This window comes from Asterias amurensis, chromosome 12 (assembly GCF_032118995.1).
Source record: "Asterias amurensis chromosome 12, ASM3211899v1".
NCBI lineage: Eukaryota > Metazoa > Echinodermata > Asteroidea > Forcipulatida > Asteriidae > Asterias > Asterias amurensis.
Window position 1 is genome coordinate 15,439,885 of NC_092659.1, and position 17,013 is coordinate 15,456,897.

General features: G+C 36.0%; 1 protein-coding gene across 1 annotated transcript in view; it reads left to right on the top strand.

The window, feature by feature from the left end:
• Nucleotides 1-16,300, top strand: part of LOC139945585 (glypican-5-like) — a 60,898-nt gene extending 44,598 nt beyond the window's left edge. The window contains exons 6-8 of the mRNA XM_071942985.1: nucleotides 8,060-8,189; nucleotides 9,026-9,218; nucleotides 12,342-16,300. Of these exons, the coding sequence (XP_071799086.1) occupies nucleotides 8,060-8,189; nucleotides 9,026-9,218; nucleotides 12,342-12,685 (667 nt within the window). The 3' untranslated portion in view covers nucleotides 12,686-16,300. The remainder of the gene's footprint in view (nucleotides 1-8,059; nucleotides 8,190-9,025; nucleotides 9,219-12,341) is intronic.
• The last annotated feature ends 713 nt before the right edge of the window (nucleotides 16,301-17,013 follow it).

Sequence of the window (17,013 nt, forward strand, 5' to 3'; positions counted from 1 at the left end):
TTGTCAAAAGTTCCTTGTAGATTGTGAATGAAGTTGATTTTTAGAGAGTTTGCCAATGTTTTCTTTCTCAAACAATCCTGCATCCATAAACACACACCCCACCATAGAAAAACCCCTAAAAAAATATTTGATTTCTGTCGAGAGGATGTAGTTGATATGATAAATTTCAGTTTTATGTTGCATACTCTCTAACACATTCTCTGTGTACATATTATTTGCACAAACAATTAGTGCTGTAACCATCATCAAACATTATCATCATCTAGCTATACATTGCAGAAACCACCTCTGGAGTTTACTCACACATTGGTTGAGTTGTAAACTAGCAGGTTCAGACAATTTAGCATACAGAAAAGAATATTACCCCAACTGACAATATACTGCTTTTTTGTATGAAGATATAATAGAAAAAGTGACAAAAAGGAAGTATCATGAAAAACATGAAATTTAATCAAGTTGTTTGTTTATCAATAAGACATTTTCCAACCCTAGGGGTATTGTCACTGTCAATGACTATTAAACAAAATTCTTATAAGTCCTTCACGCACATACCCAGAGGCAATACAAAAGTAATGACGGACGCCATATAATGAATAGTGTGCTTGAGGGTGGCTGCTAATTCACTTGTTATTAAAGGAACACGTTGCCTTGGATCGGACGAGTTGGTCAAAACAAAAGCGTTTGTAACAGTTTTTTATATAATGCATATGGTTGGAAAGATGTTTTAAAAGTAGAATACAATGATCCACACAAGTTTGCCTCAAAATTGCGTGTTTTTTCTTCTACTGTGCGAACTAACACGGTCAGCCATTTATGGGAGTCAAAATTTTGACCCCCATAAATGGCCGACATGTTAGTCGTCGAGGTAAAAGGAAAACCACGCAATTTCGTGGCATGTTTGTGTGGATCATTGTATTCTACTTTAACAACATCTTTCTACCCATATGCATTTTATAAAAAACGGTTACAAACGCTTTTCAAAGACCAACTCGACCGATCCAAGGCAATGTGTCCCTTTAAAACAACACACATGAAATATGACATTATTCACATGACTGCACATTGCCAAATGGAAAAAAAACACGCCAGGGTAATTAAAGGGAAGGTGTTGGTAATCACTGTTAAAATTAATGGCAATAAAATCTTACTTGGTTAAAAGTACAGCAGCTTTCGATAGCGGGCTCAAATTTTACACTTGATCACTGGCCATGATTTCAGTGTCAGTAAGGACAAGACAAGTCCAGTTTGCTCGTTCTTTTATTTTTTAAATGGGAATCATTGTCTCAAAAGAAAGATGCTCAGATAGTGAGTTTGAGTCCTTGAAAGATCATTGTATTCCTGCTGATTATCACTCATAAAACAGGAGAGAACAATCTTTTCTTAGTATTTTGTCCAAATGGAACAGTTTAGATGATAAAACCATTTGATAAACTCATTTTGATGCTAGTCTCATTTCAATTTGATTCTGGTTTTGTAAATACAATCCTGGTCCAGTAAATACTCTGATGATGATACTTTGATGTGATACAGTCACGGTCATTCCCAAAACTCCAATACAGCTGATGAATACAGGCAACGACTCCGCTCATCAGCTGATCAGACCCGGCTTTCCGTTCCTAGAACTAGACGGAAAGCTGGGGATAGCTCATTCTCCACAGCTGCCCCTCGCCTATGGAATGAGCTCAACGCGGGTCTGACAGAGGCGATCTCGTTGCCTGTATTCAAAAGCCTCCTCAAGACATTTCTTTTTCCCCACCCATCCTAGTTTGTTTGTTTTTCTTTTGTTTTGTTGTCATAGTCTCATGTAAAGCGCTCTGTTCTCCGTAGAGCGCTATATAAATGTTTCATATTATTATTATTATTATTATTATTAAACAAATATCTTCATAAATTGTTATCCCCAAAAAATTTAATCTGAGAAACGATGCTGTCAGATACGTTTCTCAATTTGTGTATGTTACTAAGTATACTTTCTGTGAGGACATAACACAAAAGTACCACCTCTTAAAATGAAATTTCACAGGAGGACTAAAACAATTAAACCGTTCCAAAAACCAAATGTACATGTATACTCTCCCCATAACTCGTAATCAGAAAAGGTTTTATGCTAATAATTATTTTGAGTAATTACCAATAGTGTGCACTGCCTTTAAGTTTCAAAGGTAGAATCATGACACATTGGTAATGACTTTCCACACCTCCGGTCACATTGTTAACATCTTGGTGGTCATGTGTTCAATTTCAGGCGTTTTTTTTTTAATGTCGGGTTGTTGACATGAAGGGACAGGAAGTCATGAGCACTGTAGGTGTGAAAAAATAAGATCATTTTGATCTTAAAAGGAAGGCAAAATTAAGTTAATGCATAAATTTGTTATAAAGATATTAAGTAGACCTATACATAATAATGCACAAGAATCTAAAGTATAATATAACATGCACAAATCAATCTTAATTTTTTTTTTATTTTTTATTATTGGTTTGTTAAAAATCAAACGTAGCAGCCAAAAGGCTGAATTGTGTTTAGGTTTACAATATAAAAATACATTCAAACATCAAAAACCAGCAAATATACAATACGAGATTATAAAAATAAATATTTGGTTTGCTTTATTTTGAAAATGATTGGTGGTTTTGTTCCCTAGGGCTCTTTTCAGGAAATTTACACACACTGAGAAGACTCATCTTTAATATTTCTCCTGAAGACAATCGGAGCATACTAATCGAAATGTTGGGTTGTCATCCATCGGCTCTTTTCAGAAGCAACTACAAACCTGATTATGCATGCAAAGTTTCAAACCCTACAAAAATATAAAATATAGTATTTCATAGGGCATGGATCTACCAATAGGGTACACAAGGTGCTTGATCAAATTTTAACACAGGTTGTTCAGCTCTTCCACGTTTACTACCATCAAGATCTGTCTTTGTCAAATTACTACCTTTAAAAAGAAGAAAACTGCAAACAGCCAGTGTTTAAAGAAACATTACAGTTTTTGTTGGGAAGAAATAGTGAAGATAACAGATTTACATAAAATTTACACAGTATTTCTACCTTATAGTAGAAAACTTCCCTTGAAATATTTCTGTCTGACATGTCATATTTGATGATTAATAAATAAAACTATAATTTCCCGTTTTGATTTTTTTTTTTTGCATTTGTGTGTCATGCAAAAATGTGTAATCAGTTTTTCACTATTTTCTCGTGACCCAGATGGCTGAATCAATCTCAAAATTATACAGGTTTGTCAGTTTATGTATAATATGGTGGGTTACATAAAGTCCTTTCTACACTGACAGCAACTTTTTTGTTAGGAAAAAAACCCAACAATTTTGTAATGTTCCTTTATTTTTAAGCATAGGGCAAGGACTTTGCACTATGGTACAGACTGTGCAAATGTCATGCATACTTGAACATACAGTCCCATCAAAGTGCGCGAGTTCATTTCCTTCATGCGTTAAAGCAATGTGTGCAGGATCAAAGTGGCTCAAATAATTTCAAACACGCATGAGAATTGAGGCCCTATAGGCCCTTAGTCTCTCCAAGTAATTTATTTGGTCATATTCATTATTGTCAGACAGAAATTCATATGCAATATCGCTTATGTCCATATTCTTACGAAGGTCGTTTAGAGCAATTAATCATTAAGCATCATTTAAGTTTGTTAATTTGACAGGTGCACTAAATGCTGCACATACCACATGCGTGTTTGGAACTTCTTTCGTGATAAAAGATAATTATTTGCTATCATTTTAATTAATCGTGATGAATTTAATGAATGTGGGATTGCACCTAGCAAGATATTTTACAGATGTCTCTATGATGAAATTCCCCTTTCTTTTTATGCACCATGCAGATTATAAAAAGGAGTTTCTGGTCTGATGTTTTAGTTCCATGCTTTTTTAGAATAATCTTCACATAATAATGCACATGAATTATGATACAGTATCATAAACTCTAAAAAAAGAATAAATCACACAGGAATTTTCCTAGCTTTAGAAATGTCACTAAGTGATTTAATAAGGGGAAACTTGGACGACTTTGAATTCAGAAGGTGACCAATGAATACTCTGACCTTTTGGGTTAGATGGGACTTGGACATTGAGGCCAATTAGTGATCCCTGTGGCTGTATTACTGCAAGCAAATTGCGTCCATGTTCTCAGTTTTGAAAGAATCATGTGCATACAAAGAAACTGTGCATTAATTTGACATGTCTACATGTATATACATGTACCTCTCTTGAAATATGTCCTCACAAGATGCAAATTGAGTACCTGGACAGGGAGTAACTTTATACTGTTTACTGCTTCTCATACTGTCTTGAGTTTCCCCAGAGGAGAAACGTTACTCTGTATTCATTGATGTCTTCTCTCGCGATCCATTACAAGATTATCCTATCAGATGTATACTCTCTGTCTGGCCCAAAGCTTTGTGTCCTTCCATGAGGAATGGTTAGTTAAAGGGATGGTGTAACATCACTTTATTAAAATAGGGAACTTATAAATTCCCAATTTTCAAGCTCTCTTAGAAATGGATCATTAACAATCAGGGAAGGTGTTGGTAAAAATATTTCTCCCGCAGAACTCACCAGGGCCCAATATCATGGCTCTGCTAAACGCCGACCTCTGTGCCTACGATCACTGATCTCCGCTTTTTCTGTGCAAGCGCCAAATTTCTGCGGTAGCTGGGTAGGCAAAAGATGCATTTTAGTAGCGTGGAGTAGGTGCCCGCAAATGCAAAATATATCCTGCGTGAAATGCTTGCTGTAAGCGAGGCATTCCCTGCTTCTGTTCGCGCCAACTCTTTTCTTACAGTAAGCACAGGTATTAAGTTGGGCTCAGAAGTGAGAGAGACAGTAGTGTACCATAGAATGGTCAGTGAAAGGCAATAAAATTTGTAATAATTCACCTTTCTGGACATCGCGCAAATTGCAATTTTTTACTTTAACATGTACATAAAGTGTAAAAGATGTCTTAATTTAGAACAAGAGTTGTCCAAGAAAAATGTTCACCCCTCCCCCATTCTGTATAATTTTATTCGACAGACTGACAAGTTCAGCTCTCCTTTTAGTTTTGGGCTTCTTTTCAGTCTCCCAACAATATTGCAATTGACTCCACTGACAAGTGCTTCCTGGCCATATCTTCCCTTTGTGGATTGCCATGAAGTTATTAAAGATATCCTAAGACACATGATAACCAGTTTGTTGGAAAGGTCACTTCTCCAGTTCAGTTGGGATCGATGGTGCAGTCTACCTATCCTTACATTACATGCTCGGCTCACAAGGACTTAAGAGCAAATTGCTTCTTAGAGCAAAGGGTAATCATACCTGAGAGGGTAAAGAGTTTCAAATTGCAGCAGGTAATAATAATAATATTCTTTTAAACAAAGTGTAGGCCTACAATAAAGAAATATGAAAAAACAATGTGTATAAAAATATAAAAAAAGGAACTGCTTGAAACGACCCCCAAAAGTAGTTTTTTTTTTTTTACAGTTCAAAGAAGTATTTATTTTTTAATTATAAAATAATAACAATACAGAGTATTTGTATTGCCCCAAATCCACCAAAGGTGCTCAATGCAAAAAAGTTACAATTAAAATTGTCAATACTTTTTTTAAGTGATTTTTAGAAAGCATGTTCCTTTTTTCCCAATTGTGAGATTTGTTCTTGCAAAAAAGAAAAAGAAAATTACAATTCAAAATGTTGATACTATTTTTATGTGGAGAAGTTTGACTTTAATTGATACTATGTTCCTCTTCTTAACTGTGAGATTTGTTATTGCCCCCTTCAACACCCCCTCCTCAAATACAAGCGTAGCAAGCACCCCAGTCTGGGGCCATGGTTCAAGTACAGCACCCCTTTGATACCCCAGAGGTGCACCCCTAGGAGCTTAGGATCAGCCCCAAGTGGCCAATCCTTCATCGCCACGGTAATGAGTTAGTGACAAGGATGGAATGTTAAGGGGAAGAAAAACCTTAAACACTCACTCTCTTGCATTCCACCTTGACTGCCGACCAAGCGTCCCCCCCCCCCCCACAAAAACATACAGCCTTTGTCGGCACACAGCAAAGGATAACCCACAAGCCATGTGTGCCCTTGATTGGAAAGCTAGTGTTTTCAGAGGTCTTAGGTTGGCCAAAACATTTTTGCAACTGGGGCTGTTTTTGATGATTCATGGATTACAAGTAGGACACTTTTGTCCCTTGCACTTAGGGGACCATTACCCAAAATATGTTGTACCCCCTCGGTGCCCTTAGCTACATTGTTGTGTTTCGAAAATTCAAAATCCATGTCTACTCTCTGTCAAATGAATCCCAAAACGTATCCCAAAATCGCAATAAATTTAAAATATTCATTTGATTTTACACATAAACACCAATGTGTGGTAGCACTGCATACTCAGTACTTTCCTGAGTTCTGTGGGGAAAAAATAATAATAATAAATAGTAATTATTATAATAATAAAAACAAAATAAAAAACTGAATGGCATTATAAATCAAAGTGTAAATATTTTGTACTTTCAGATTTATATTCCAATTTGTGTTTACTTTCTAATTATTAAGAGTTTTATACACAAAAGCGACTTTCATGGTACAATAGAACTAATAATATTGCTAAGTAATACCAGCTATAACAAACATCAAGGAAATTCCAACACTTCATAAATCAAATAACAACTGAACTATTGATTGCACAGTCAACAAGCTCCTGTAGAAAAAAGTGCATTATCTTGATATAATGATATAAGTGACACAGGTGGCAAGAGCGAGCCAAATTATGACGCCCTCCAGTTGTTACCCTGTCCAGGGGCTCCAGTACTGCACCTGACTACCCCAAGAAGCTGGCTGTCAGGTGCATGGCCTAGTAATGCCACCCAATATCTGACAAATGATAACAGCTTGAGGCTATATTTTTAAAGTCATAGACATGGGGGATTATGAACTAACCCCATGTGCACCCATGGGTCTAGCTAAGAGGGACCATTGCAAACTTTGATAAACTGGAAACTCACAAATTTTGGGCTGGTGTGGAATTTAGTCTGAAAATTTTATAGATAAATCTTGTGACTTGAAAAACAATGGTGTTTTTGAATTGACACATCAATCTTAAATGTCTCATTTTGTAATTTAAGTATTTACAAAACATTTGGAGTGACAGATGCCAACTACAATAAAAGGGGCTATAATTTTTTATTTTTTTTGGGGGGGGGGGGGTTAAATAAAAACTAGTAGTAAACAAGCAATAAATTTAATGATTTGTAAATTTATAATGTTTACCACAGTTGGAGCTGACAATAGTATTTTTTTGTGTTCTGAACTTTGGGCAAAATGTGATGTTTTTAACATGGAGCTTCTGAAGATGGTTTGAGAAGGAACATTAAGTTCAGTTAGAGAAGACTTTGGGGCCTACTTAATAGTCTGATTTGATCAATAGGAAAAAGGTTCCTGAGGGTTTTGGAACATCATCACTTGTTCTCACTGTCATGTTAAAGGCATTGGACCCTTTTGGTCATTACTAAACATAATTGTTTTATCATAACAATTTACTTGGTAACGAGCTATGGAGAGCTGTTGGTTAGTATAAAACATTGTGAAGAAACAGCTCCCTCTGAAGTAACATATAATTTTTGAGAAAGAAGTAGTTTGTCACTCAAATAATAAAAGGCTTTGAAGCCTTTTATCAGGCATCTTTAAGCACACAAATTTGTGCAACAAGGGTGTTTTTCTTCTTTCATTATTCTCTTGCAACTTCGATGACCAATTGAGTCCAAATTTGCACAGATTTGTTTTTGTATGCATATGTTGGGATACACCAAGTGAGAATACTGGTCTTTGACAATTACCAAAGGTGTCCAGGGACCAATTGTCAAAAAGAACTTGGGGCTAGTCCTAATTTAAGTCTAGTCCTAATGTTAGGACAAGTAACCTGTCCTAACTTGAGACAAGACTAGTCTTTATTCTTTGTGAAATCCACCCCAGAGCCTTGGAGGCTTTCAAATTAATTTGTCCATTGGATGATTTCATTTATTAATTTGTTTATTTATTGTGTGTGTGGTTATAGGTACACTTATGATCCAATTGGGAATGGTTTACGAGCCCAGGTGAATAACCCAGAGGTGTCATGGACAGGCAGAGAGTTTGAGCTTCTTCAAGCCTTTGGTCTTATGGACAACCTGGAAGAAATAATACATGTGAGTAGGTCTAGAGAACGTCTTCACCCCTCATTAAGGCACTTGACACTATCGGTAATTACTCTAAATAATCATTATCATAAAAACTTACTTGGTAATGAGCAACAGAGAGCTGTTGTTAGTATAAAACATTAGTGAGAAACAACTCCCTCAGATGTAACATAGTTTTTGAGAAAGAGGTAATTTCTTACTCAAATAATAAAAAGGATTTCAGCTGAAGTCTGAAAGCATTTAAATTAATGCAACAAGGGTGTTTTTTTCTTCCATTGTTTTCTTGCAAATTTAACGACCAATTGAGTCCAAATTTTCACAAGTTTTTTATTTCATGCATATGTTGGGATACACCAATACACCAAGGTGTCCAGTGTCTTTAAAGGCAAAAACAAGATTGTTAGCCCTGAAAAGCACAAGCATTTTTCATTGTTTTCACTTAACATCTTGTATAATAAATTAGATAGTCTAATGTTTTGATCTATGTTTACGAGATCCACCACCCTACAAACCTCTCCATTTACAGCGTTTTAATTTTTGAAAATATTACAAATTGTTGCCAAACACCAGAGCAGTCCATTAAACTTCCCATTTATTGACCTCCCACCTTGTTAACTCATTCGTTTGAAACTCCGTGGCAAGAAACGCAGAGTGCCAGCAGAGCCAGAGTTCAGCGGTAGCGGTCGTGGTCGCGGTATTTTTGTGGCGATCTATGTGGTACAAGATCCACCACCCCACTGATCTCTCTATTTACAGCGTTTTCATTTTTGAAAATATTACGGATTGTTGCCAAACACTAGACCAGTCCATTAAACTTCTCATTTATTGACCTCCCACCTTTTTAGCTGATTCGTTTGAAACTCCGTGGCAAGAAACGCAGAGTGCCAGCAGAGCCAGAGTTCAGCGGTAGTGGAAGCGGTAGCGGCTGCTCAGATGATGATGAGGACTGTTTTAGTGGATCGGGATCAACGTCCACTGTGGAGACGGAAACCAATACAACAGACATGGTTTACACACCCACCACTAAGATTACACAAAGTAAGTACATTTTTGTTGCAAAGGATCCGGGTACTTTTTCAAAATGTCCACAGATTTACTGCTTTTTGAATCAAATTTGAAAATGAACAAATTAATATGTCTAAAAAGGCCTATCTCAAATTATGATCAGTTTTCAGTTATTTACAAAAAATAATAATCGTTTGAAAAAAAACCAAAACGTGATTGTGTTTCTTATCTTAATTCAGGTTCTCGTTTGAGCATTTTGTCAACAATTCTTTTCAATCGGATCTCCAATATATAAAAACAAAAAGTACTGCGTACAAATAAAACTTTGTAGAGTTTCGTTTTAAAGCAAGACTTTATTTATTCCATTTCTTCCCTATTATCTTTCGGAAATTTGAGTTTTTTCTTTTGGATGTTTGTGGATATTACGTTACGCTGCACACAATAGAGAGTTTAAATGGGGGTAATTGCATTAGCAGGTGTGATATTTAATAAATATTGCACCGGTGTATTGCACCATTGCACAAAGGACAATTCCGACAATTGCATGGGATCAAGGGTTCATTTCTTTCACCTTGATCGGCAATATTCTCAGCTGACCTATATATCATGATGCTAGCCAGAGGGGCTCTTCAAACACACAATTCTGATTTTGGACCCTAATTATTATTAGGCTAATGTGAAAGTTCGACTCGGTGGTAGTTCACTTCGCCTTTGTGCCTGCTATTATTAGTAATAAAAGGAATCTGCAAGTTAGATTTGTGTATAGTCTGGTACAGTTACTTGCTAAGTCACAAGTAACTGCTTACATTTGGTCCTAAGCAGTATTGTAGCTAGACTAATTTTAGTGGTGGGCTCTAAATCCAATTTAGTCCACAGAGGGCGAGCGCCGGTTCAACAAAATTATTCATGTTTAGATGAAGCCATCGTTGCTGAAGTGCAATCTGGGGAAGTCTGTGCTGGGCAACACAGTGTATTTTGCTCAGAGTGCTGGGCGAAATGTTTTAGTTCTGGGCAGACCCCCCTCGCACCGCCCATCGTCGCTACAACCCTGTTCCTTAGACTATAGAGACAGTGGCAATGTCAAATGGTTCGGGCAAGCTTTTGTTTAGCAATCTCCAGATGAGCAAACCCTGGTACCATTGTACCATACACATCCATTTAGAATTGTGTTATGTATGGGTGTTTGCGTCTCTTACATAAGTATGCAAAAGTTTGCCCCAAATCAGGTGATATTGTCTCTACAGTCTGAGGAATTCAAATTTAAGTGGTAACTTGTGACTCAGCAAGTCATTGTACCAGACTCTAAACAAATCTCCCAAATTGCCTACTAAATAGCACGCACAAAGGCGAAATAAATTACCACTGAGTTGAATTCTTTTACATTAGCCAAAATAATTAGGTCCAAAATCAGAATTGCATGTTTCAAGAGCCCCTCTGGCTAGCAGATGCATTTTTTCTCTCTTCTGATCGCGCTCGCCATTATTGTATCAGTCAACATTCAAATCCTATATGAAAATGGCTATTTTAGCAAGTAGAAAATTACTCAGTTTAGAAATGTATTATAATTTCTGATTGACCGATGATGCGGTCCAAGTCCTGCATTGTTTTATTATTAAACAATTAACAGATAATATAACAATGGGTTCAGACAATGCAGTCATTGCAACCGCAGACAGACAAAGGTTGTATTGTTTTAGAGTGGGTTTGAATTAGAACCACAGATAAGTGATCTATAGAAAGGTCAATAGTTCCTATAAATCTACTCATCGCGTGAATGACAATGTGTGTGCCAAATGCGTTGTACTTATTTGACCATATATAAAAATAGAAAAAATGCATCCAATTGGTAGTTTAGCCCATTTCATTTTGACAGCAAAGAGGTTGATAAATGATTGTTAGTTAGTTTGCTAAGTTGAAGGAACAGCACAAAATGTGATGATGACATTTTGAGCACTTCTTTGAAGCAGACATGAGTGTGACTAACATTTTTTGAAGCTGCACACAGGAAGCACCGCACCTAGTGTTTGAGATCCCTCGACCACAACCTTCCCAATCATTTCCTCTGATATTTTTGATATCAATAATATCAGAAGGGAATTGGATTGGTGGGATTGATATTATAAAAGGGATGCACTGGCAGGTTATCACCTACCCCAGTACGGAACTAGTTATTCCATTAAAAACAGAGTTGTCTAAAATAAACATCCTGTCTTCCTTCAGAAAACATTTACACAGAAGTATAAAATCCTATTGGGGGGGAATGGTCAAAACTTTTTTCCCCACCACCTGACTATCTAAAAAAAAAAATCAGTTAAAAAAAAAGCAGAAAGATTTTTGTGTCATTTTACAGTTGAATTAATTCCAAATTTCCAATAAGCCCAAATTGTTCTGACCTTTACAAAGAGTTTTGGGTTGAACAGAGAAAAGTTATCAAAAGCTGGATTTATTTGAACCAACGACCTCCGGTTAAATGTGCTGGCGCTCTACAAACTTATTTAGCCCTACAGAGTATGTTGGCAGTCTGCTTATTTTGTCAATATCTTTGTTCAGGGTTTAACATGCAGGCACTCTACATTTACGGCTTTCCAGTTTTTTTTATAAACTTGGGTGTGATCCCTGGCTACACAGCATTTAACAGTTGCATGATGTCTGACTGGCACCCCTCGAACAAAGATAATATTGACAAAAATAAGGAGACCCCAACATAAAGGGCTGGATAGCCCACTTGTTAGAGCGCCAATACATTAGTCCGGAGATTGTTGGTTAAAATCTTGGCCTTGTAAACTTTTCTAGTTCAACCCCAATATATCCCAAATAGGCCTATATACAACAAAGATTGTCTGATCATGGGGGAAGGAACCTTTGTACAGATACACAGAATGCTTATTTTTTTGATGGACCAGCAATACTGATTGTGTTTTTAATTTTGATTAATTATGGCACAGGCTTCCTCACCTCAGTGACCAGTAAATGTCATCATAAATATTTCTTTAAGTTTTGTTATCTTAATACTTTTCACTCAGCTGTTAAGCGCTTGGAGAAATATACTATTTATATGCGCCATATAAATACTGTTTTATTATTATTATTATTAATAGTCAAACCAATGTCAGGATATCCTCATGTAACACTATTCTTATTCTTGTCTCTCCGCAGAAGTTACCACTGAGGAAACTGACTTCGTCTTTGACGTTACCACCCCGAGGCCAAGCAGCAGTAGGACTGATGAGCACCACCCAACCATCAAACCCAGTATCAAACCGACACCCAGTCTGCTCCCATTCGTACCCACCAAGGGGAGAGTCAGCACCAAGAAACCCACCGCAAGACCCACCACCGTGTCTGTCGTGGACGAGGTGCCCAAAAGAACCACTCCTTCAACAGATGGTGGGGGCGAGGGGCAGAAAGGCAAGCCAGGAAATGGTGTTACGACTCCAAGAATCTCTGTCCTCGTTGTCTTTCTCTGTTTTCTTGTGTCATGGTTGTCAAACAGGCATTAGGGTTTACTGTTACTGTATGTCTTTGTCTTTTAATGTATGGAGTCTTTTTTTAATATTATGCCAAGAGTATATTTGTACAGAGTGAAGGACTGTTGTTACTGGTTGGGTTCTTAATTATTGGGTGAAAATAATCCGTAAAGCCAATGTATAACTTCTTGAAAGTTCAATTTACTTGAAATCCAGTACAATAATGTTGGGAAATGTCTTATTCATCAGGATGGCTTAGTGGTTTCTTTCCTTGCCTTCACCTCTGTGGACCCTGGCTTGAATCCCACCTTACCATAGCCTTGCATGTGGATTGCGTCTTTAGTCCCTACCTGATTGCGTGGGTTTTCCCCCGTGGGGTTTTCCTTCCACATCTAAAACTGAGCATCTCTTTTTGTTTCCTATGTTATCGTTTTATTGACGCTAATTGTGCCGTTATATTATGTGTTATCCAATCAATACATTCAAAGAGTACAATGTACAGTACATGTCTACAGCAATGGTGTTAAGCACTTGTTTCGCCAAGTGAGAAAAAAAACCTATTGTGTACTAACCAAGAAGAGATGAAACAAGTTTATGTACATCAGCAATATTCTGTGGTTTTTATATAACGTTGCCAAGATGCAATGGTGTTGAAATTTAAAAAATCGTGGCGTAACTGTAATGTTGCAGAGTGCTCAGCACTAAAATGCATTCACCTTTTATATTGCTTGATTGTGAATGCAACAACGCATAAATGTTGAGGTACTCATGTCAAAGTTGGGTTGTAGATTTTTTTTAAATGCAAACTTTTCTATGCACGTACTGTATATAATTTCGTCTTTATACTATAAGTATACTGTTTGCTTGTAATGAGGTATTTTTTTAAAGATTGCGAAACCGTTATTAAACTAAAGTATATTTTTGTTATGAGATAATTTTTGTGTGTATAATAATATGTGATCATCTGCTAGGCAGAGGGTTAGGAAGGGGAGGTAGCATTTATGACCTAGATTGCTTGTATTTTACCAGTGTTAGTCCAATTTCATAGAACTGTCTAAAGGAACACGTTGCCTTGGATCGAATGAGTTGATCTACAAAAAGCGTATATAACCATTTGTTATAAAATGCATATGGTCGGAAAGATGTTTTAAAAGTTGAATACAATGATCCACACAAATTTGCCTCGAAATTTACTTTGCAAACTAACATGGTTGGCAATTTATGGGAGTCAAAAATTTGACTCCCATAAATGGCCGACCGTGGTAGTCGGCGAGGTAAAAGGAAAACCGTGCAATTTTGAGGTATGTTTGTGTGGACCATTGTATTATACTTTTACAACATCTTTCTACCCATATGCATTTGATAGAAATTACAAACGGTTACAAACGCTTTTCAAAGACCAACTCGACCGATTCAACGTGTTCCATTAAAGAGTTTAGGTACTTTTTGCAAAGTGTCCACAGTTTAACATTAAACTTACACAGCTTGAAGACAATGGTAGTAGAAAGTTAACCTTAAACTTCTACTTGCTGAGGTGCTGTAGTCTTTTGAGAAATTAGTAAAACAATGTCACAAAAATAATTTTCAAACTCCGCAAGTAATATTTTAAGGGAAGCTTAATTCCTACCATCAATATGTTCAAACCTTGTAAGTGGACATTGTGTTTTGTGTCCTACAAAAAGTACCCAGACCCTTTAAGCAGACAATTGTGTTTAAACAAATCTGATAAAAATTAGGAAACCGGTCACATTTGACAAGGTATTTGGGCTGGTAACCTTATTGTGGTAAGCATAATTTTGTTGTGCTACTTGTTGTGCTTGAAATTTTGCCCTGATCTTAAGGAGTTTTCTAACTCAAAACAAAATCATCACTGATCAGTGGGTTACCAACCAAAATGCTGTGCAATATTGTTTTTGACTGGTTTCCTTCCGTAAGATTAACTAGCAATCTGATTGGACAAACTTTCATTTCAATTGGACAATCTATGCTTTTTGAAAGTATAGATTTAAATATTATTTACAAATACAAGAATGGTTCATTGGTAATATTATTAGCTCTCTGTGGTTTAAAATGAACCATCTATATGTACATAGTGTATTAAATAGTTCATGCATTGTATTGCATCTTAACATGTACTGCTATTTTCATATTAACACAAGGCATTATATTAATACACATATTTTTCGAATAAGCAACGTATACCATTTCCTACTTTACCAAGCTTATGCGCCTTTACAGTTGAAACCAAATAGGTATTTGACATTTCCCTTGTACTACTGCGACATTTATTATTGTAAAAGCAAATAGGTTTGGGGATTCTAGGATGTAGTTTTTTTTTAACCCGTCGTGTTTCCTTTATCTGTATTACTTCAAATTAATGCATGAAATGCAGGAACATGGTTTGAGAATAATGAAAAGCTATGTGGCTGTATAGATGGTGAACCTTATAGACCGATTCGGGCGTGCAAGTGTTGAACACTGCGCGCCATTTGCTGCGGTGTCTTCAGTGCATAGATTGTGCACAAAAAGACACCGCAATTGTTAATTTTTTCAATAGAGGGCGCTACCAATTTTGTTTTGTTGGAATGGTCTATAGACTATCTAACCTGTGACATCAGAGCCACAGAGCCTAGGTTTTTGTACAGGCTCAAGTTGTACACAGCTTAAAGGTATTAACACCTTTTGTAGAGAGTATATTTTTTGGCCATGACATGAATCCCTACTCACTCGGAATGAAGATGTATGTAACATAATTTACCTGAGGAAGTTTCATCTTCATTAGTCGTCAAGATTTTCGAGATGATAAAAAAAAGGTAAAAATCACAGAGCAATGTTTTCAGGAGAGTCACTTAAATATGTGAGCCACTATTACAAACCCTTTAATGGAAGAAAACTGTAATTAAATTTGTATGGGGATTGTTCCGTAGGTTTGTCCGATTCTTTTTTATCAACTTTTTTATATGAAGAAAGAAGACACATCTCAGACTGTTGTTTTCATTCCTGTTATTATTGTTATAACTTGGTTATTGATACAAGACAACATACAGGCGGTCAAAATAAGATAAAACCATAAATGCAAGGAAATTTGCCACTGAAAGTGCCCTCATGCGGTTGAAAATACGATAAATTGGTAAAAGTACCAAGTTTAATCAAAAAGTAAGCTTTTACATCTTGAATACACAGATAAAACGATGAATGACTGTAATACATAAACACAGTAAAAATCAACAGTTTAACCCTTTTCTGTATAATTCTATGCGGGTTGGCACCTTAACAGTAATCACCAATCAGGGTAACATTGTATAAAGCCTGTAAGCACAAAAACTTGCTAAGCACAGAAAAGTGTTGCTTAACAGAAATAGGTTACCAGCAAAATCAATAGTAAGTTTACATTGTTATGGCTGGTGCCCCACTCAATTACTGCTTAGCAAAACAAAAATGGACCCTGAGGAGTGAGGACATGTGTAAGTTGCATAGCTCATTATGTATGCATCTAGAAAAGGTCAAAGGTCAGGATCTGGTCCACAACAAGAATAAATGTTAGTTTTTGTTGTCATATTTATTTAAGTGTTTCTTTCACATATATTTGTAAATATTAATTATGAGTTACACTTTTATTTCAATACCACAAATAATAATGAGACATTATTTTGTATGTATATCTGCAAAAGATAAAAAACCATAACCAAGCTTTTTAATCCCTGTTAGTAAGGCAAAATATTTAATCAAAATGTTTTTATATACATTTGAATCAACTTTATTGTAATGGTGCAAATCAATTTGCAGAAAGTCGTTTTATTCTGTGTGATCTAACCTCCAACAAAAATAAACATTTGTTCCCCTAATGTTGATAAAAACATCCAAAACTATAGATAGTACATTCTTTTTAACCAGACATGAAACTTTTTAGCTGGTAGTAGGCCTACTAAGTTTTTGTTTTTTAATTTTCATAGAAAACTTGAAAAGCACATACACAGTTCAACCACTTGCCAAACACTTGTTTAAAGCGACATTACATAATTGGTATAAGACTAAAACTAGTCTAAGAGCACAGATTTACTTAAAACTTTTGCCGATACTGGCGCTATAGAACATTATTTAAAAAAACCAAAAAAAAAACCAACAAGGAATACTAGAGTAACATGATTATACCATGGAATTAAAAGGAATGTTACTGAATCAGATATGAAAAATTCATTTATGACTACATTAATTATAGGTACCAAAAAAGAAAGTTCTCTAATAAAACTATGTAATATTTACAGAAATCGATGAGAAGAATTCATTTATAGTTACATTACGCTACCCAAAACTTCTTTATTAAAACTATATAATATTTTACAACTATTTTGATCAATGTA